Source organism: Dendropsophus ebraccatus, chromosome 6 (assembly GCF_027789765.1).
Source record: "Dendropsophus ebraccatus isolate aDenEbr1 chromosome 6, aDenEbr1.pat, whole genome shotgun sequence".
NCBI lineage: Eukaryota > Metazoa > Chordata > Amphibia > Anura > Hylidae > Dendropsophus > Dendropsophus ebraccatus.
In genome coordinates, this window is record NC_091459.1 from 3,336,524 (window position 1) to 3,358,782 (window position 22,259).

At 44.9% G+C, this 22,259-nt stretch overlaps 1 protein-coding gene across 1 annotated transcript in view; it reads left to right on the plus strand.

Moving 5' to 3' along the window:
* MB21D2 (Mab-21 domain containing 2) overlaps positions 1 to 21,886 on the plus strand; it is a 64,195-nt gene extending 42,309 nt beyond the window's left edge. Inside the window, exon 2 of the mRNA XM_069974403.1 lies at positions 15,719 to 21,886. Coding sequence (XP_069830504.1) covers positions 15,719 to 16,983 — 1,265 coding nt within the window. The 3' untranslated portion in view covers positions 16,984 to 21,886. The remainder of the gene's footprint in view (positions 1 to 15,718) is intronic.
* The last annotated feature ends 373 nt before the right edge of the window (positions 21,887 to 22,259 follow it).

Sequence of the window (22,259 nt, forward strand, 5' to 3'; positions counted from 1 at the left end):
TTTTGTTTCAGTACAAACAGAAGTAGAAGATATTCTGCAGATTTCATGGCGGACTAACTATGTACGGTATATGTAACAAAGTATAATGGACGAGAAACATTGAACAGCTGGCGATTCCCAGTCAGCAGCGCCTATTATTCTTCCACAATGCAGCATTATTGTATCCGCCATGCTGGGATGTGAAGGCGGCTCTCCAATAGCTGCTAGGAAGATTTAATTTTACAAAAATTAAAAAAAAGATGAAGCTATGAAATTGTCTGTGTAGACTGAGCTGTCTGTACATATTAAAGGGGTATTCCACTTACACATAACTTTTGATATGTTGCTGCCCATGTTAAGACTAACAATTCCTTTCATACTTGTTATCTATTCAGTCTCCTTCCCCCAGTTCTGAGCTGTTGCTTTCTGCTGAAAACACAAAAATCTGTGTGTGAGCTTTTCTCTCTCTGTCTCCCCCTCCTCCCCCCTCCCTTCTGAGACAACTGATGTAAACAAGTCCCTGGCAGGCTGTATCTGCAACATTGACACTGCTCACTGCCCTACAAGAGCCTAAAATATGCACAGGATCAGGAAAGAAAAAATGTTTTATGTAAAACTCCGAATCAAATGCTGATAATGCAGGGATCAGGCATTGGTATGGTGACCCCCCTACTAGGTAAGTGGTCGAGGGACACAGATTGACATCAAGTAAGGGTCCAGGTTGGTGGGATCTGATCTCCTGGATAGGGGAGACTTTCTTGATACCAGGATTCTGGGTTTGGGGGATAATCGGCTGTCGATAGTCTCACTAGGTTACTACCATTTCCTCTAAGATGTATGTTGGGGGGGGGGGGGGGGGCAAAAAAACAAATTCTTACATTTATCTGTATGTATATGGCTTACTTTGCTTAAATCACAAAGTTCAGTCTTAAGTGTAGCCATTTTGGCCCAGTCTGGTATGAAAGTCATTAGTCCTCCCTGTGTTCGGGCCAAACACCGTGGAGAAACGCCATCTGATCATCTTCTTCTGGGCGGATCAGTCAGGATAAAGGAGAGTCCAGTATGGAGATGTCTGGCAGCAGCTTATCTGCCCCGCTGCCAGCTTGCATCTTATTTGGGTGCATTGTCAGAGCAGATAGATGCGTGCCAAGTGTGACCGCGTTTGGCTGGCGGCTACATGTGACGCCGGTCTCAGACATCTCGTGCTTTGGATTTACCCATTGTTATACTGTCCCTTCTCTGTCCCCCGCTGCGTCCTATTCTGTCCATGGTGAGACTAACAATTTCTTCCATACTTGTTATTATCTATTCAGTCTCCTTCCCCCAGTTTTCAGCTGCTGCTTTCTGCTGAGGACAAAAAAATTGTGTGTGAGCTTTTCTCTCCCTCCCCCTTCTGAGACGGCGGATGTAAACGATTCCCTGGCAGGCTTTATCTGCAACATTGACCCTGCTCACTGCCCTAAAATATGCACAGGATCGGGAAAGAATTTTTTTTTTTAATGTAAATCTCAATCAATTACTGACAATGCGGGGATCAGGAAAATAAACTTTGGGGGAGATTTATCAAACATGGTCTAAAGTGAAACTGGCTCAGTCGCCCCCGGCAACCAATCAGATTCCACCTTTCATTCCTCACAGACTCTTTGGGAAATAAAAAAGGTGGAATCTGATTGGTTGCCGGGGTGTCTGAGCCAGTCTCACTTTACACCATGTCTGATAAATCTCCCTCATTGTGTTTTATGAACTAGAGCTGTAGTGCTATAGAACGTGCAGAGAATGGTCAGTTACATTGAGGTAAATGCAGCAGAGTTGTTATACCGCACACAACCTGAGGAAGGGGAGGCGCTGTGTTTGCAGCTGTTTGCAGTTGAATCCTGGATAACCCTACTGAAATATTAAAGAAAGTAAAATACAGTGTAACTATGGAGGGCTCCCCTGTGTGTGAGCTGGTCGGCCTCTCCCACTTCTGGCTCACAGTGGTGAATATCAGATCATGCAGCCATTGGTGTTAATGTGTCACCAGCTCCCGGCCTTCAGCACTTGTCGTCGTCAGTGGAGAAGAAGTAATCTTTGCTTTGTTTCCTAAGGACGTCAGATTATAGGGAGGCATCTGGGAGAGCAGTGTGACATGGCCGCCAGCTGCATCACACACACTTGGCTGAGGACGTCGCCGCTGCTTCCAGCTTCTGCCTGGTGACTCCGGGGAGCTGGGTTTTTATTTGGTGGAATCAGCATATGGGAGGCAGATGATTGATGGCCGAGCATAGAGCTGGTACCTTCCGGAGCTCACACAGCTTGCATCCTCTCAGGACCCCTTCACACTGAGAGAGCGCCAGAGAATTGTAATTTACTTCTATTAAAAATCTCAAGTCTTCCAGTATTTATCAGCTGCTGTATGTCCTGCAGGAAGTGGTGTATTCTCTCCAGTCTGACACAGTGCTCTCTGCTGCCACCTCTGTCCATGTCAGGAACTGTCCAGAGCAGCAGAGGTTTTCTATGGGGATTTGCTGCTGCTCTGGACAGTTCCTGACATGGACAGAGGTGGCAGCAGAGAGCACTGTGTCAGACTGGAGAGAATACACCACTTCCTGCAGGACATACAGCAGCTGATAAGTACTAGACGACTGAAAAATTTTTGTGAATTACAAATCTGTCCCTTTCTGGCACCAGTTGATTTGAAAGAATTATTATTATTATTTTTTTTTTTTGTGAACTACCGCTTTAAATAGATAAATTCATCCTGAGTCTGGAGCCACAATGATTGGTGCATCACAGACAACATTAGAGACATATATATTGTATTATTCTTCTTCTTATTACATCATGACATCATTACATCATGTATACATTTTCTGGAACGTTCTTCTGGGCTGCAGGAGATGCATTTATAGCCGGACAGAATTGCTGACAGTGCAGGGCGGTCTGTATCCCCCTGCTGGAGTCTGTGCGTCTCACACATGTATCTGGGGAGGTGGCGGGTTGTTATCCGTGGTCTGTGCTCAGTAGTCTCTGTTCACCCTATAAAGCATCCTGACGCGATGCTCTGCAGGCTGCTCTCTCAGTATAGTGCTCACTATAAAAGCACTTAAGAAACTTCCAGTAACCAGATCAGCCCTGCCAGTGCCGTCTCTAAAGAGAATGGTCAGCAAAATATTTTACTAGCACAACTCCTGCAGCTACTTATTATTGTGTATGATGAGGAGACGCCTCTGCTTATGTTCCCTTATAATCTTACTATAGGGCCTGCGCTCCCGGGGTCCGTATCACAATGGGACCCCACATGCTGTTACTTTGTTATTACATCTTTACGTCCCCCAGGCCCACCAGCCCGTATACAGATCTCTCCGCACCCATTGCACCATCTGCGCAGAAATTTTCAGATACAACAGATACCAGGTGTATGCAGGTGCTGAAAGGTATCACCCTGCAGACTACAGAGAAGACAGCAGGGATCAGACCCATATAGTTATCATTAGCACCCAGTATAGCAGCAAACTCCTCCCACTACTGTCCCATATACTAGTTACGCCCCCAATAGTGCCCCATATAATAGCCAATCCCCCCAATAGTGCCCCATATAGTAGCCAATCCCCCCAATAGTGCCCCATATAGTAGCCAATCCCCCCAATAGTGCCCCATATAGTAGCCAATCCCCCCCCAATAGTGCCCCATATAGTAGCCAATCCCCCAATGGTGCCCCATATAGTGGCCAATCCCCCCCAATAGTGCCCCATATAATAGCCAATCCCCCCAATAGTGCCCCATATAGTATCCAATCCCCCAATGGTGCCCCATATAGTGGCCAATCCAACCCCCACCCCAGCCCCTGCAGTATGCGGTGCTCCAATTAGAAAAAAAATGAAGCAATAACTCGCCTGTCCCGCTCCCCAGCAGCCACTCCTGCGGTGTGCGTTCTTCTCTCCTATCTTCCGGCACAGGTATTGTCGTACAGAGGCAATGCCTGCGCAAGGGGCCCCTGCAGGTGAATGATAGAGGGCACAGGTCACATCCGGCAAGGGCATTGTCTCATTTCCGCGCTGCCTGTGCTGGAAGATGGAGAGAGGAGAATGCACACCGTAGGGGAGTTGCAGTACTAAAGATTAGCTGGCAGCGCTCGGCCTCCGATTAGCAGCACGGCAGCGCTCGGCCTCCGATTAGCAGCACGGCAGCGCTCGGCCTCCGATTAGCAGCACGGCAGCGCTCGGCCTCCGATTAGCAGCACGGCAGCGCTCGGCCTCCGATTAGCAGCACGGCAGCGCTCGGCCTCCGATTAGCAGCACGGCAGCGCTCGGCCTCCGATTAGCAGCACGGCAGCGCAAATTAAAGTAAATAGAATAAAGCAGAGATTACTTCTAGTTTGGCTACTGTACATATTTTCTTCCCTGCTTTTTATGTTCTGCAAGAATAAAACAGATGGAACCAGTGACTAGTCGATTGTTATAGTCTGCACTCCGCAGTACACTACAATAATGTATCCCACCATAGATCAGCAGCAGAGCCTGAAATGGGATGTGAGGGAGAGGCCTTGGGGACAAATAATACGACATCTTACTCAGCCAAATGGATAATGTACATCAAACCCCATGGAATGGTGGCGGGGGAGTAACTATGGGGGGGCAGAGGCGGCATTGGCGTCTAGGCCCTGCTGCTTGGACCATCTGGCCCTCACATAATGGTCCCAGTGCTGTAATGAAGGGTAAGAGTTGAGGGGGCTACAGACTTTGCAGGACACTAGGTCACATTATGTTGGTCTATAAGACTGACAGGGTAGTATGGGAGGACACCACATGTACAGCAGGTAACTAGGAGCTCCTTCCGTCCTGCTCTATTATTTAGCAGTAATATCCAGCATCCGCCTCCGTCTGCACATGAAGATTTCATTTTAAAATCTAATGAAAATTGGGAAAAGACAGAAGTGCAATATTCTCTAACTAGTGATTGTTTCCTCTATCGGAGCGCTGTGCGGTGTGCAGGAGTAATGAACAGCAATGCTTTATCTCACTGAGCCGCAGGGAGCACAACATGAGTTACACTGAAAGGAAGATTAACTCTTCCAGGGAACTCTATAGATTTAGCTGTGCCCCCTGCTCTGTATACAGACTCCCTGAGAGGTCTGATTTATTTCCGAGATATATAGAGACTATTCACAGTGCTTTATAAATACAAAACAAAGCATACTCACCTGCCGCAATCCCCTGCTGCTGTCATCCTGAGAGCCCTGGGTCAGCACTGCTCCCTACTTCCAGTGACAAACCTGCTGAGGAATCCCTGCTCAGCCAATCATAGACCAAGATGGGTCACTGCCACAGCTAGATTGACCAAAAGGGAAGCAGTGGGAACTCGGAAGAGTAGCAGTAGGACAGGTGAGTATGTTTGTAGCACTGTTCCCACACAGTATTGTGGATTGGAAACACAGGCTATGTTACACACACAAGCTGTCGGGCTTGGACCTCCCAATTAGCAGAGAAGCCGACACCACGACTACACAACAACTTGGATTCTCTACCCATCAGCTGCCTTTATTACATTAATGACTGATGAAGGTCGGATAGACCGAAACGTTACATCTTCTGTCAATAAGCTCATTTTTGGTACCAATAAGAACCTTAATCAAATATATGACTGCGAGCTTGACCCTTCTCCTGCAATGCCAAAACCCGGCTAAGTGTATTGTGGATCTGCGGCTAGCTATTTGGGGATATGCTGTAAATGATGGTGTAGCAGTGCGGGGCCATGTTGTGGCCTCTGTTAGCCCTGCAGAGCCGCCCGGCGTGACTAATTGGGCCCCACTAGCCCCGACTAATCACTCTCCCTTCACTATTGTAGCTGCTTTCTTCTTTGTATTGATCATGTATTAAGAATCACTGAGGTGCCTAAACCTTTAAACCTATTGATTGATTGAAGTTGTAGTCTAATGCCCCTCATCCATTTCTCTGATGAATTGCATCTCCTGATTTCATATTTCCCCATTATCTTCTTTTTAAAGCTACAAATCAGTTTTTGTGCATCCAGAAAATTGGTCCCACCATCTTACCTCCTGCAGGGAGACCCTTTTCTAGGCGTCCTGTGGCTTAGTGGCCAGTATTGTTGGGGTCCTGTATTTACCATCTGTAGGGAGCCTGTTGGTGGTCGGCATTGTTGGGGTTCTGTACTTACCATCTACATGGAGTCTGTGGGTGGTCGGCATTGTTGGGGTCCTGTATTTACCATCTGCAGGGAGCCTTTAGGTGGTCGGCATTGTTGTCTCTGAGTGCTAGGGTTCTGTACTTACCATCTGCAGGGAGTTTGTGGGTCTCCTCTCAGTTACCTCCCAAAATCCAACACTATACAGTGTAACTAAAGGGATTATTATATTGTGCTGACCTATTCTGCAGTGCTGCCCATTAAAGGGGTACTCCGACAAAAAAAATCTTCAAAATGATCTAGTTTCAGATAGTTAAATAGATTTGTAATTTACTTCTAATAAAAAAAAAACATCTCCAGTCTGGCACAGTGCTCTGCTGCCACCTCTGTCCATGTCAGGAACTGTCCAGAGCAGCAGCAAATCCCCATAGAAAACCTCTCCTGCTCTGGACAGTTCCTGACATGGACAGAGGTGGCAGCAGAGAGCAGTGTGTCAGACTGGAGAGAATACACCACTTCCTGCAGGACATACAGCAGCTGATAAGTACTGGAAGACTGGAGATTTTATAATAGATGTAAATTACAAATCTCTGCAACTTTCTGGCACTAGCTAATTTGAAAGAATTTTTTTTTTTTTTTTTTTGCTGAACTGCCCCTTTACGAAATTCTTATTTTGGACCTGCAGCGATCTCTTGTGACTACCATGTCGCTGTAGTAAAGGTTCAGCAGCACCGATGGTCGTGGTAGGATGCCCGCTGGTTGACCCACAACCCTCAGGGGGTATCCGATACTTGTATAGAGAGAGTCCAAAAGCTTCCAGGAATAACCAAGTCTACATAGATACATATAGATGCCAATACATTCTCCTGGAAGCTGCTGGACTCTATACCGGTACCATGTAGCTGGATCTCCCTCGGCCGCCATTTGGGTGGGGTGGAATGACTGGAGGGTTGTAGTCTCTATGACGACATTGCGGCTTTATTCACACTGCACTTTTATGGCTTCATGTGAGACTTTAAATAACCGAATCCAATTGGGAATGCGGAGAAACACTTTAAGGTTTATTGTTCCTTCTATCTTTTTGTATTTACCCGTCTGGCTACACGGCAGCAGTGATGGGGTTAATGCTCCGGACGCCACCCCTCACTGCTTCATGTCCTGCCCCCCATGATGTCTTATTGTGGGGGCAGAAGTCCCTGCCCCATTAAGCACATGACCCCCTCCATAAATCACATGACCCCTCCATAAATCCCCCCCATCCTTCATATGCTAATGGCCTTTATGTTGTGGCTGGGAGAGATGACGAGATCAGTAATGATGGGAATCTTCCGGCTCTTTCTGCCATCCCTCTGCTCCCCCTGGAATCTGCCGCTCTCACCCATTTTATCCAAACTTTTTAGATTGAAATTAAATCTACTTAAATCTCCAGCAAGCTGGTCAGGTGACTTGCATCATGTGACTGTATGAGGAGGTTGGATGCTGCCCTCTGGTGGCCGCTCAGCACAGCTTAAAGGGACAGCGACCACTTCTTGCTGCTGTCACATATTGTGCAGTGAGATGCTGTAATACTCCCCCCCAGTATACAGTATACAGGGGTCTCTTTCTCCAGTGTTACACTGTTTATGACTACGAGACACCCCTCTTATTGCTAGTGGTATAGTAGTGTGTTCTGCCTATGTAGAATGAGACTGGCACAGCCTGGCATCCTAGGTGCCACCATGCTCTCTAATCCTGGAGCAGGAAGCATTGATAGAACGGCCACTTCTTACATACTCCTCCTTATTGTTTGGGTCTGGGACATAAGGCAGATTCTGAAGTCTGCACAAAAATCTTTCCAGAAGTGACCAGCGGGGTCATCAGGTCGCGTTCTCGTCTCGTTTTTTATTCAGACACGGCTAGTATCGGGGAGTGTGGGAAAGTAAGAATAAGGTGTTTATTATTTTGCATATATATATATATACACTCAGCGGCCACTTTATTAGGTACACCATGCTAGTAACGGGTTGGACCCCCTTTTGCCTTCAGAACGGCCCCAATTCTTGGTGGCATAGATACAACAAGGTGCTGGAAGCTTCCTCAGAGATTTTGGTCCATATTGACATGATGGCATCACACAGTTGCCGCAGATTTGTCGGCTGCACATCCATGATGCCAATCTCCCGTTCCACCACATCCCAAAGATGCTCTATTGGATTGAGATCTGGTGACTGTGGAGGCCATTGGAGTACAGTGACCTCATTGTCATGTGCAAGAAACCAGTCTGAGATTATTCTAGTTTTATGACATGGCGCATTATCCTGCTGAAAGTCGCCATCAGATGTTGGGTCCATTGTGGTCATAAAGGGATGGACATGGTCAGCAACAATACTCAGGTAGGCTGTGGCGTTGCAACCATGCTCAATTGGTACCAAGGGGCCCAAAGAGTGCCAAGAAAATATTCCCCACACCATGACACCACCACCACCAGCCTGAACCGTTGATACAAGGCAGGATGGATCCATGCTTTCATGTTGTTGACGCCAAATTCTGACCCTACCATCCGAATGTCGCAGCAGAAATCGAGAATCATCAGACCAGGCAACGTTTTTCCAATCTTCTACTGTCCAATTTCGATGAGCTTGAGCAAATTGTAGCCTCAGTTTCCTGTTCTTAGCTGAGCGGAGTGGCCCCCGGTGTGGTCTTCTGCTGCTGTAGCCCATCTGCCTCAGAGTTGGCCGTACTGTGCGTTCAGAGATGCTCTTCTGCCTACCTTGGCTGTAACGGTTGGCTATTTGAGTCACTGTTGCCTTTCTATCAGCTGGAACCAGTCTGCCTATTCTCCTCTGACCTCTGGCATCAACAAGGCATTTCCGCCCACAGAACTGCCGCTCACTGGATGGTTTTTCTTTTTCGGACCATTCTCTGTAAACCCTAGAGATGGTTGTGCGTGAAAATCCCAGTAGATCAGCAGTTTCTGAAATACTCAGACCAGCCCTTCTGGCACCAACAACCATGCCACGTTCAAAGGCCTCAAATCACCTTTCTTCCCCATACTGATGCTCGGTTTGAACTGCAGGAGATTGTCTTGGCCATGTCTACATGCCTAAATGCACTGAGATGCCGCCATGTGATTGGCTGATAAGAAATTAAGTGGTAACGTGCAGTTGGCCAGGTGTACCTAATAAAGTGGCCGGTGAGTGTATGTATATATATATATATATATATAGTGCAGGAATCCCCCTTTAACCTTTGCAGTCAGAGGGTGACATAAGGGCGGCCGTACACATTAGATAATAGTGGGTTTCCTCTGACAGACAATCCTTCCATACACGGCTGTACACATGTCAGTCCATATTACCCGTCCGTCCTTCTATACACGGCTGTACACATGTCAGTCCATATTACCCGTCCGTCCTTCTATACACGGCTGTACACATGTCAGTCCATATTACCCGTCCGTCCTTCTATACACGGCTGTACACATGTCAGTCCATATTACCCGTCCGTCCTTCTATACACGGCTGTACACATGTCAGTCCATAATACTCGTCCGTCCTTCCATACACGGCTGTACACATGTCAGTCTGTATTACTCGTCTGTCCTTCTGTACACGGCTGTACACATGTCAGTCTGTATTACTCGTCCGTCCTTCCATACACGGCTGTACACATGTCAGTCCATATTACCCGTCCGTCCTTCCATACACGGCTGTACACATGTCAGTCCATATTACCCCTCCGTCCTTCCATACACGGCTGTACACATGTCAGTCCATATTACCCGTCCGTCCTTCCATACACGGCTGTACACATGTCAGTCTATATTACCCGTCCGTCCTTCCATACACGGCTGTACACATGTCAGTCTATATTACCCGTCCGTCCTTCCATACACGGCTGTACACGTCAGTCCATATTACTCGTCCGTCCACGATCAGTGACGTCTGGTGACGGACGATCGATCAGGGATCATTCTGTTCTGAGAATATTTCTTCCTGTTCATAAATGAACGATCGTTCTTGAACTCTCGATACTTTATCCAATTATCGCCCGAAAATTTCCACAACAGTCGGCTTCTCTTCTTACCGGTGATTTGTCGGCTAAGACGATTCAGCCAATGAACAATCGTTACAGTTGAAATAATCAACTTTAATCTATGGGGTATGGACACCCTCAAGGACCTGTCACAGGATGTCATCTAAGCTGCACCCAGTGTGTATTGGTAGCAGGGGGCTCAGTCATTGTGGCTCACACATCACATCACACATCATACCACTCATCATATCACTCATCATAACACACATCACACATCATATCACACATCATATCACACATCACATCACTCATCATATCACATATCATATCACACATCACACATCATATCACACATCACACATCATATCACTCATCATATCACACATCACATCACACATCATATCACACATCACACATCATATCACTCATCATATCACTCATCATATCACATATCACACATCATATCACACATCATATCACACGTCACATCGCACATATCACACATCACACGTCACATCACTCATCATATCTCACATCACACATCACTCATCACATCACACATCATATCACTCATCATATCACTCATCATATCACATATCATATCACTCATCATATCACTCATCACATCGCACATCACATCGCATATCACATCACACATCATATCAGACATCATATCACTCATCATATCACTCATCCTCCATACTGATGGGATAATTCATGTATGTGGAGTGCGTACAGGTTTATTAGAGCTCTGCAGGGATTTGGTGGCCTCACCTCTCTGTCTTGCCAGGTTGTATCAGAGCACTGCTGCCCTCTAGTGGTTATTGTGTTGTACTACACAACCATCATTCATGTCCTGAACTTCTAGCAGTTGTCGGCTGACATATAAGCTCCGGTTATTTCCTAGTTATCTGAGGTTGGAGGGTTTGTTCTGTGTTACCTGCAATACACAATAATGATTGTAATAATCTGCAGATCAGTATACAGGCCCTCACCGTCATATGCAATAGAAGGAAATGACTGATCTCTAGAACTTTCTGGCACCGGTTGACTTGAAAGAAAAATATTTTTCGCTGGAGTTCCCCTTTAATAAGCAGCACAATCTGTTCAGTCGTGTAAAGGCCGAGCAAACTAGCACTGATCTCTGTATCATTTGTGCTGCCTGTGCAAAGGACTGAGCCGATGAACCATATATATATATATGTATAGCCGGCATATATAGACTCCTGCCATGGCTGCACATCAGGCTCTGGTTTCAGCTCTCTGTCAGGCGGAGTACATGGCCGCTCAGACAGGACAAGACTTTGGCCGTGTAATAGACTTGTATTGTGACATTCAGTCCGTGACGCCGACCCCATGTGGAGCGGCTCCTCCGGTCTAATCACCGATTACAAGTGGGGACTGCGGAACATCTTCATTTACCATTCAGAGCTTATAGATGTATAAAATCAGTCATTCTAGCAGGGAGGAGCGGTGCGATCTGTATAAACTCTGCGGATTATGCAAAGCTTCTGCCTCCTAATACCACCTTATTCTAATGTCAGGAAGACTTCCCTATTAATTCCAGAACAATGGCTAATACAAGATTTTGGGAGACAAGTCATCCTAATTGATCTGGTAATAGGCCTGTCGACAAAGAATATCTTAATCAGTTTAACAATTAATCAGGTTTTTACTACATCAGCCTGCGGGGTTACAGCACACGGCATACAGCTGCATCTATACAGGGAGTGTGGGCGCCAACTAGTGGAGGAAAGGAGAACTGTCTGCAGCTGGCATTTATACAGGGAGTATGGGCGCCAACTAGTGGAGGAAAGGAGAACTGTCTGCAGCTGCATCTATACAGGGAGTATGAGCGCCAACTAGTGGAGGAAAGGAGAACTGTCTGCAGCTGCATTTATACAGGGAGTATGGGCGCCATCTAGTGGAGGAAAGGAGAACTGTCTGCAGCTGCATTTATACTGGGAGTATGGGCGCCAACTAGTGGAGGAAAGGAGAACTGTCTGCAGCTGGCATTTATACAGGGAGTATGGGCGCCAACTAGTGGAGGAAAGGAGAACTGTCTGCAGCTGCATCTATACAGGGAGTATGGGCGCCATCTAGTGGAGGAAAGGAGAACTGTCTGCAGCTGGCATTTATACAGGGAGTATGGGCGCCAACTAGTGGAGGAAAGGAGAACTGTCTGCAGCTGCATTTATACTGGGAGTATGGGCGCCAACTAGTGGAGGAAAGGAGAACTGTCTGCAGCTGGCATTTATACAGGGAGTGTGGGCGCCATCTAGTGGAGGAAAGGAGAACTGTCTGCAGCTGTTGTTTATACAGGGAGTATGGGTGCCATCTAGTGGAGGAAAGGAGAACTGTCTGCAGCTCCATTTATACAGGGAGTGTGGGCGCCAACTAGTGGAGGAAAGGAGAACTGTCTGCAGCTCCATTTATACAGGGAGTATGGGCGCCAACTAGTGGAGGAAAGGAGAACTGTCTGCAGCTCCATTTATACAGGGAGTGTGGGCGCAATCTAGTGGAGGAAAGGAGAACTGTCTGCAGCTGGCATTTATACAGGGAGTATGGGCGCCAACTAGTGGAGGAAAGGAGAACTGTCTGCAGCTGCATTTATACAGGGAGTATGGGCGCAATCTAGTGGAGGAAAGGAGAACTGTCTGCAGCTGCATTTATACAGGGAGTATGGGCGCCAACTAGTGGAGGAAAGGAGAACTGTCTGCAGGCTTAGAAATCAATGTATCTCCATGCAGGTGTATAATGCATGACAAGTATGGATGTCTCTCCGTGATAATCACATATTAATGGGACTTTACTGTTCATTGATTTATCTGACTTTATGATCACGGCTGAAGGGATTTGTAAAGGTTTCATTCATTTTGAGAGGGCATAAGTTTATTATTTGTCTGTGTTATTGATGTTTTTTTCTGTACATGAGATTTGGCTTTTACACTTCAGAATTGATGGGACATAATGACTGAGATCACCAAATCATTTCATGTAATGAAGCAGCATAGATTGTACACTATCACATGCCCTACATACAGTATATCTATATTTTATTCTAATGGAAGATGGCAACAACGGCTGTTGTTGAATATACTGTGGGAATACTGGCTGCTGTTTGCATTGATTTCGGTGCAGCACTTTTTTAATGACAAGAACGGCCGTTGTTTTCATCGACAAAATGTCATAGCAAATACACTGTGTGCACATAGCCTAATCACTGCATGTTAAAGGGGTTATCCAGCGCTACAAAAACATGGCCACAGTCTCCAGATTAGGTGGGGTTTCAAACTCAGTTCCATTGAAGTAGATGGAGCTTAATTGCAAACCGCACCTGACCTGGAGACAAGAGAGGGGGAAAAGTGGCCATGTTTTTGTAGCGCTGGATAACCCCTTTAACTGCAATTCAATAATAACCAAATGATAAATGCTATGGACATCAGTGACAACCTGGCCGTGAATTACACCATAAAGCACTAAACCCAATGTCAGGAAGTCCATCCATTAGCCTCACCTCCTCCTAATGCACTCAGGTTCTTTTTATATTGATCGTCTTCCAAGTTGAAAGTTTTCCTAATTGACATTTAAAAGCTGGAGAAGATGGCGGCGAGCGCTGGTGCTGATGCAGCTGCTTCAAAGAACCCGGAACACAGCGCCGCTGCCACCTGGGCCGCTTAGTTTAGCTAATTAGACATCCAGAAATGTCCGTCTGAAGCCGCCGCCGTGTTTAGTCTCTGCCAATCCCAGGAGTATCCTCACAATTTACATGGGAGCTCAGGATTCATGTCCTAATCATTGAATGAGATGTTAACTGTTTGTTTACTGCGTCGTCTGAAACCTTGTTTTCTAGTGCTGATCAGTCGCTGATCCTGGGCTCGTCTTCTAGGCCGGTACTATGTCATACACAATGTATTACATGAAATTAGACTAGAGTTTTTTCTGAGTAGCTCCATGTAAATAGATTGTAATATGGTCCTTAAAGAGACTCTGTCATTAGGATTATGGGGTCCTATCCCAGGGTAACATAAACTAGTGACAGAGAAGCTGAGCAGGATGATGGATCACTTACATTGTTCTGTGCAGCTGATCCTGAGATCTCCTCCTGAATAACATGGACAATAAGTAGTCCTCTCCATTATGTGCATGTGCTCAGTAATCCTGGATATTCATGAGAAGCAGAAAACTCCACCTACCAGCTGCTGATTGGCAGTCATCTATCCATGCTGTGTATAGGCAGTCAGCTGTCAATCAGCAGCTGGAGGGCGGGGGGAGGGGTGTGGCAAGAATCCTGTTCTCCTGCATATTAGGAGAACGGCTGAGCAGAATGATGGAAGTAATACACTGATCTGTTCAGCATTTCTGTCACTAGTTTATGCTGCCCTCATTTAAGGTGGAATAAACCTAGTGACAGATTCCCTTTTAGGGTACAAACACACACACCGTATACGCAGCAGATCTGCAGCAGATTTGGTGGTGCAGATTTGATGCTCTGTTCAGTTATTTAGATCTAATCTGCTGCATATCTGCTGTGTATGGCAGCAGTAAATAAGCTGCGTATGCGGTGTGTGTGTTTGTACCCTTAAAGAGGTTGTCTTGCCGTGAGTCACCATGACAGTTAACCAACATGTCCAATACAACCTGCCATCAGGGTCACACAACTGATCAATGGATTGGTGCAGTCCTTCGCTTGTATCGTTGTCAGCCGCCCATCTATTCTTTACACAGCCGAGCAGTGATAATATTTAGAGTAGCACAATGCCAGTGATCAGCCATTGCTCATTCATCAGCTGAACGCTTTTACTTGGTGGAATAATTTGCCTATTCGGCTGATGATCACCTTGTGTACTACTATTACATGGCAGCCATTCATATGTGCGGCCATCGATGTACTGTAATACATGCACACCTTAAAGGGGTAGTTCAGCAAAAAATAAAACACTTGCTTTCAAATCAACAGATGCCAGAAAGTGCCAGAGATTTGTAATTTACTTCTATTAAAAAAATCTCCAGTCTTCCAGTACTTATCAGCTACTTTATGTCCTGCAGGAAGTGGTGTATTCTCTCCAGTCTGACACAGTGCTCTCTGCTGCCACCTCTGTCCATGTCAGGAACTGTCCAGAGCAGGAGAGGTTTTCTATGGGGATTTGCTGCTGCTCTGGACAGTTCCTGACATGGACAGAGGTGGCAGCAGAGAGCACTGTGTCAGACTGGAGAGAATACACCACTTCCTGTAGGACATACAGCAGCTAATAAGTACTGGAGGACTGGAGATTTTTTAACAAAAGCAAATTACAAATCTCTGGCACCAGTTGATTAGAATTTTTTATTTTTTTTATGATTAACCCCTTTATGTCTGCTATGGTAAGAACAGATGGGTCCTTGTTTCTTGGTCCATAGATTTGTTTGAATCGCATTGTCTTCCCATATTACTAATCCCAGTCTGCATGGGAAACCGTTGAGTGGTTATTTGTAGTGTCGCACCATTGCTATTATTATTATTATTATTATTATTATTATTATTATTATTATTATTATTATTATTATTATCCATTCTTTTGTATTGCTTGTATAGTAACCATTGTGCTTATTGTCTTTTTAGGTATGGTCCAAAAACTAGACCAGAAGTTGCCTGTAGCCAATGAGTATCTGCTGCTTTCGGGCGGTGTTCGGGAAGGAGTTGTTGACCTGGATCTCGATGAGTTAAACGTCTACGCCCGTGGGACAGACTATGACATGGATTTTACCCTACTTGTGCCAGCTTTAAAACTTCACGACCGAAACCAACCGGTCACGCTGGATATGCGTCACTCTGCCCTGTGCCACTCATGGCTCAGCCTTCGCTTGTTTGATGAAGGGACCATCACCAAGTGGAAAGATTGTTGCACGATAGTCGACCACATTAATGGGGCTACTAACTATTTCTTCTCTCCTACAAAGGTTGCGGACTGGTTCCACGAATCGATCAGCATTGTGTTGTCCGAGATTCAGAAGAAACCTCAGAGAGGGATGCCGAAAGTAGAGAAGGTAGAGAAGAACGGGACCATTATTACGATTATTTTAGCTGTTGGGAGCAGTCGAATGATGTACGATATCGTTCCCGTGGTTTCCTTTAAAGGTTGGCCGGCCGTAGCTCAGAGTTGGCTGATGGAGAACCATTTTTGGGACGGCAAGATCACGGAAGAAGAGGTGATCAGTGGCTTCTACTTGGTTCCGGCTTGTTCCTATAAGGGTAAAAAGGATAATGAATGGAGGTTGTCGTTTGCCAGAAGTGAGGTCCAGCTGAAGAAGTGCATCTCCAGCAGCTTGATGCAAGCCTATCAAGCCTGTAAAGCCATAATCATTAAGCTTTTATCCAGACCAAAAGCGATCAGTCCCTACCACCTCCGCAGTATGATGCTATGGGCCTGTGATAGACTTCCCGCCAACTACTTGGCTCAAGATGATTATGCCGCCCATTTTCTGTTGGGACTTATCGATGATTTGCAGCATTGCTTAGTGAACAAAATGTGCCCCAATTACTTCATTCCTCAGTGCAATATGCTGGAGCACCTCTCGGAGGAGACTGTAATGTTACACGCCAGGAAGCTCTCATCTGTGAGGTCCGATCCAGCCGAACACCTCCGAACGGCCATAGAACACGTCAAGGCGGCAAACCGGCTCACCATGGATACCCAGAGGAGGGGGAGCACCACCAGCATACCCTCCCCGCAGTCTGACGGCGGAGACAATAACCAACCAGATGACCGGTTAGCCAAAAAATTACAGCAGCTAGTGACTGAGAACCCAGGGAAGTCCATCTCTGTCTTCATCAACCCCGACGATGTAACCAGGCCTCACTTTAGGATTGACGACAAGTTTTTCTGAGACTGTCACCTGCTTACATGAAGACTCGATGTGTAGTCTGAGTGCCACCGTCTTGTTTTTACATATCCAGCAGAGATTGGATCTGTCAAGAACAATATGAACTTTTTAATCCTGATTGTGCAGGACTTTGCAAATTTTGAAACGGTAAATGACTATTTCATATGCTGCTTTGATCATTTTAGTTTTAAAGCGGATCTACCGGCTGAATAGGCCGCCCTAGGTAAGGGCCGTGTATAAGAGCTGCGGGGTCCGTGCACCTGGCTCATCAGATGGCGCTAAAAGGTTTTGTACCGTTTCCCTAATGGCAACTCTGTGAAGAATACAGCGGCCCAGGCTGGGTCCACTCCATGTTTTTTTTTCATCTGTTTTTGCAAAAATTGGATGAAATAATAGATGCATTTGGAAATCATTGGAAAAACAGATGCTCACACATGCATCCATTTTTGCAAAAAACTTAGTGTGACCCCAGCCACTCTATTTATGAGGAGGCGCTATCGGCAGTAATGGTAAACTGCTATGTGTGCAGTAGAGAGGAGCCGGAGCGGGAGGGCGCACCTCATGTATACAACATACTTATTATGAATCTGCTGTATTTTTCATGCTGCCACCATATTGTTAGCGCCATTGTGACCACCAGGAGTACAGACCTGTAGCTTTTCCGTTCAGCCGACAGATCCACTTTAAGGGAGAACATGAGCCTTAATGACCATTTTATGTTCGCATTGTCTATTTAATTTGTCTACATGTTAAGAAATTAGATTTATGTTTTGGAAATAAATGACTTGCATTGGGCTTCCATTGTCTTACATAGGACTGCTGACTTGGGGCTCTGCAGCTGGTTCTCAACTAAATAAACCTTTGGTGGAAAACCGGGGGTCGAAGGGGTAAGACGGCCTGGACTGATCACCGGCAGTGATTGCTCTCTTAGACACGTTACCTTGTTGGCGTGTACACTACATTTACATTGATGGCGTGTACACTACATTTACCTTCATGGCGTGTACACTACATTTACCTTCATGGCGTGTACACCACATTTACCTTCATGGCGTGTACACCACATTTACCTTCATGGCGTGTACACTACATTTACCTTCATGGCGTGTACACTACATTTACCTTCATGGCGTGTACACTACATTTACCTTCATGGCGTGTACACTACATTTACATTGATGGCGTGTACACTACATTTACATTGATGGCGTGTACACTACATTTACATTGATGGCGTGTACACTACATTTACATTGATGGCGTGTACACTACATTTACATTGATGGCGTGTACATCACATTTACCTTCATGGCGTGTACACTACATTTACATTGATGGCGTGTACACCACATTTACCTTCATGGCGTGTACACTACATTTACATTGATGGCGTGTACACTACATTTACATTGATGGCGTGTACACTACATTTACATTGATGGCGTGTACACTACATTTACATTGATGGCGTGTACACTACATTTACATTGATGGCGTGTACACTACATTTACATTGATGGCGTGTACATCACATTTACCTTCATGGCGTGTACACTACATTTACATTGATGGCGTGTACACTACATTTACATTGATGGCGTGTACACTACATTTACCTTCATGGCGTGTACACTACATTTACCTTCATGGCGTGTACACTACATTTACCTTGATGGCGTGTACACCACATTTACCTTCATGGCGTGTACACTACATTTACCTTCATGGCGTGTACACTACATTTACCTTCATGGCGTGTACACTACATTTACCTTGATGGCGTGTACACCACATTTACCTTCATGGCGTGTACACTACATTTACCTTCATGGCGTGTACACTACATTTACCTTGATGGCGTGTACACCACATTTACCTTGATGGCGTGTACACCACATTTACCTTCATGGCGTGTACACCACATTTACCTTCATGGCGTGTACACCACATGTAATAAGCTATATGTCCACATTGATCTTTTTAAACAAGAAGATATAGATTTAGAGGCATCGCTTTCCGATTCAATCCAAAGAATGATGTAATGTCTGTAAATTATATTACCGTCTCTAGGTGCAGTCTTCTTAAAACAATTGTACTATCAGATGCACCACTTTGAGTTTTTTACTTTAACTGATTAGCGTTGGTCCTGGGATGCTGGCGCCATGGTCATTTTTTTTTTAAAGGCCACCCGATTCCTGTACATTGTGCCTGTCTATTCCCAGTCACCGGCCCCCAATGTGATCAAATCCCCTACTATCTGTTACGCTGTTCCATTGGTTCTAATGGAGCCGCATCACAGAGGAGAGGGGAGATTGCCACACTGGGGGCTGGTGGGTCCACCTCCAGTTCTTCATGCCGGGCCGGTGACCCGGTGAAATAGACAGGCACAGTGGTTCAAAATAAGGACTGAACCGCCAGCATCCACACGCCAGCTCTGCTCCATTAAGGTAAAAAACCCAAAGTGGTGCACCTGATAGAATACTAAACTACTGCCAATACTCTGCTGCCAGTGGCCCAGAGGCGTCATACAGACAATAGGTAATGTAGCTTATGAGCTGATATGTAATTTTCCTTGTACATAGAAAAGCTAAACATTGCCGTTCCTAGCATGACTGTCTGCAGCAGATTATTATGTTATGTCTTTAGGAATCGTTTGGCCTTAGAGCTCTCACACTGACAGTGACCTGGGATAAGTCCTCAGAAATAGTGTATATAAATCTTTTATATGTGTGTGTGTGTGTGTGTGTGTATATATATATATATATATATATATATATATATATATATATATATATATACACATACACACACATCTGCATCTAGTGAATGACAGTCACTCACTGTCGTTATAACTTTCAGAATCTAAAACAACAGTAGATGTGATATAAAGCAAGTTTGCAATTTACATTCATTTAATTTTTTTTAAGTTATCATGGAGAACACGGCACTTCCTGTATTGTTGTTGTTTTTGTTTGTTTCAAAGATTCTAAATACAGGAATTCCAGTGTATCCCCAGCCATCTGCGTTCATAGAGAAGGCGGTCATGTGATTGATGGACACGCTCTGTACTGGCCGGGACTTCATGTATTTAGTCTGGATAAGTTCAGCTTTATATTACAGCCTGATAACTAAAAAAAACAATGAATGTAAATTGCAAACTTGCTTTATATCACATCTCCTGCTGATTTACATTATGAAAGTTACCACTGACCTCTGCTTTATCTTCTGTTCACACACTGGATTTCCGGTACCATCGCTTTACTGATGCATTTTACCAAAATTTTCTGAAATTGTGGTAAAAATTGTGCAGTCTTGCTATGGTTATGCAAATTGTTGTACAGATGTTTAATTTTTACTGGCATTTTTGTCCAATTACCGTAAAACAAAAAAACCCCCCAAAAAACAGCAAAATGGTACCAGAAATAAAGTGCAGTGTGTGAACGTGTCCTTTGTTTGTTTTTTTTTTCCTTATAATTATTGTACAAATAATGGATTATGGCCCAGAAATGATTGTGTGGCTGGGTCTATGCACTAATGTTGGTGAATGAGGTCGCAGCACGACTACCACGTTTGCAAAAAAATCTATCCAAAGTCTTTTTTGGCCATGAGTTGCCACTTTTCCACCCCTGACCCCGGTGCAGGTCACCTGATGCTGCCAGCCGTTTGCCACTTTTGTGCTGAATGGACTACATTCCGCTGGACGCGTGGCGTGCGCTACATAAGGAGGGCGTGCGCTACGCAAGGAGGGTGTGCACCAGTCTATCATGGGTTAATAATCATATATTGCTAACAGATTCCACATTACGTTCCCCCGGGTACATACAGGCTATGTTCACACAATGTTTTTTTCCTCTCAATTTTTAAGAAAAAAAAAATTGTTTGAAAAAGTGTTTGAAAAAGATGTCCGGAAAAAAAAAATTATCTTGTCTGCTTTTTGCATTGCATTAAAGTCAATTAAATCGCTGACGCTTTTTCTGAACATTGTGTGAACATAGAAATAAAAACTGAGGTTACAAAGTAATTACTTCCAAGTATGATCGCGAGATCCCAGCTGGGAGCACCCCAGACCATAGGTGCACCTGACATTGTACCTGTGGCCCCTGCACACTTTGGGGTTCAGAACACAACAACTAGTGATGAAAGTCTATAAATTCCACATAGAGATTTGTCTAAAAAGACTTGGCCGGTTTACAAAGTGTGCGCTGGTCCAGTCCTGCAAATGGCCGCCTCTAATGCATGGAAGGGTCCAAAGCAGGAGATTAGATTCTGTTGGTGCTACTTCACACTGGATAGTAAAGAATCCTCTATATATCGAGAAGTTATTACAATATGACGACATTTAATCGAGAAAAGGTGCTATAGTCCACAATAGGTTATCACGGATTATCACTGCATCCAGTAGTAACTTGTGACGTCCATCATCTCCTTACTGTGTACGCACCATCATGGGGCCCATACACTAAGTCTGTGCTCCCCCAATGATCAGAAAATCCCTGCCGTTCAGTGTTACAAGGTGAATGGCTTTCCAGTAGAATAATGTAGCGGTCAATGAGAGGGTATGGGGGTGGGGGCGTTTATACCAGTAAGCATTACCATTCGCATTATTTGCACTAATGTTAGTTACGTCTTTTGTTGTGTTTGATTGTTTCCCGCCATGGACGTGATTTTGGTTCTTTTCCATAGAGTTAAACCTGTTGTCATCTCACTGGTCCTGGTTCTCCAAATCTGATGTATCCATCCTGCTGAAATCTTCCTGTTCTCATTGATTGTGTTAGGATATGTGTGTATCATAAGTCATCGTCCCTACAAACATGTCACTGTATCTATGTGCTGCTATCAGACGTATCCAGATGTATCAGTCAGAATATGCATTTTTTTTCTCATGCAAATTAAAAATGAAAATTTACTTGGACTCATGATTTTTTTTTTTTCATTCTTTTTTTTTTTAATGTATACCTATTGGGCTAATGGCTGACACACATAGGACTAGTATATGAAGAGATATGGGGCAGGGATTGCCTAAAGGACCAGATAATAATTTTAAAAAAGTTCATCTATTTAATTTTAGTAGGTTATTATGGAGGGAACTGAGCTCTGTTAAAATTGAATCTGTCAGCATAGAGAAATAATATTTATTTGTATAGCACCAACAGATTCTGCATCAGTTTTGTTTTTTTGTTTTTTTACACAGTAAAGAGGTTATAAGAGAAATGCTCTTATTCTCCTGTTCTGAGTGTCAGGAAGGCTTTCCCGAGCTCCTGACCGGCCTCCTTGCCCCC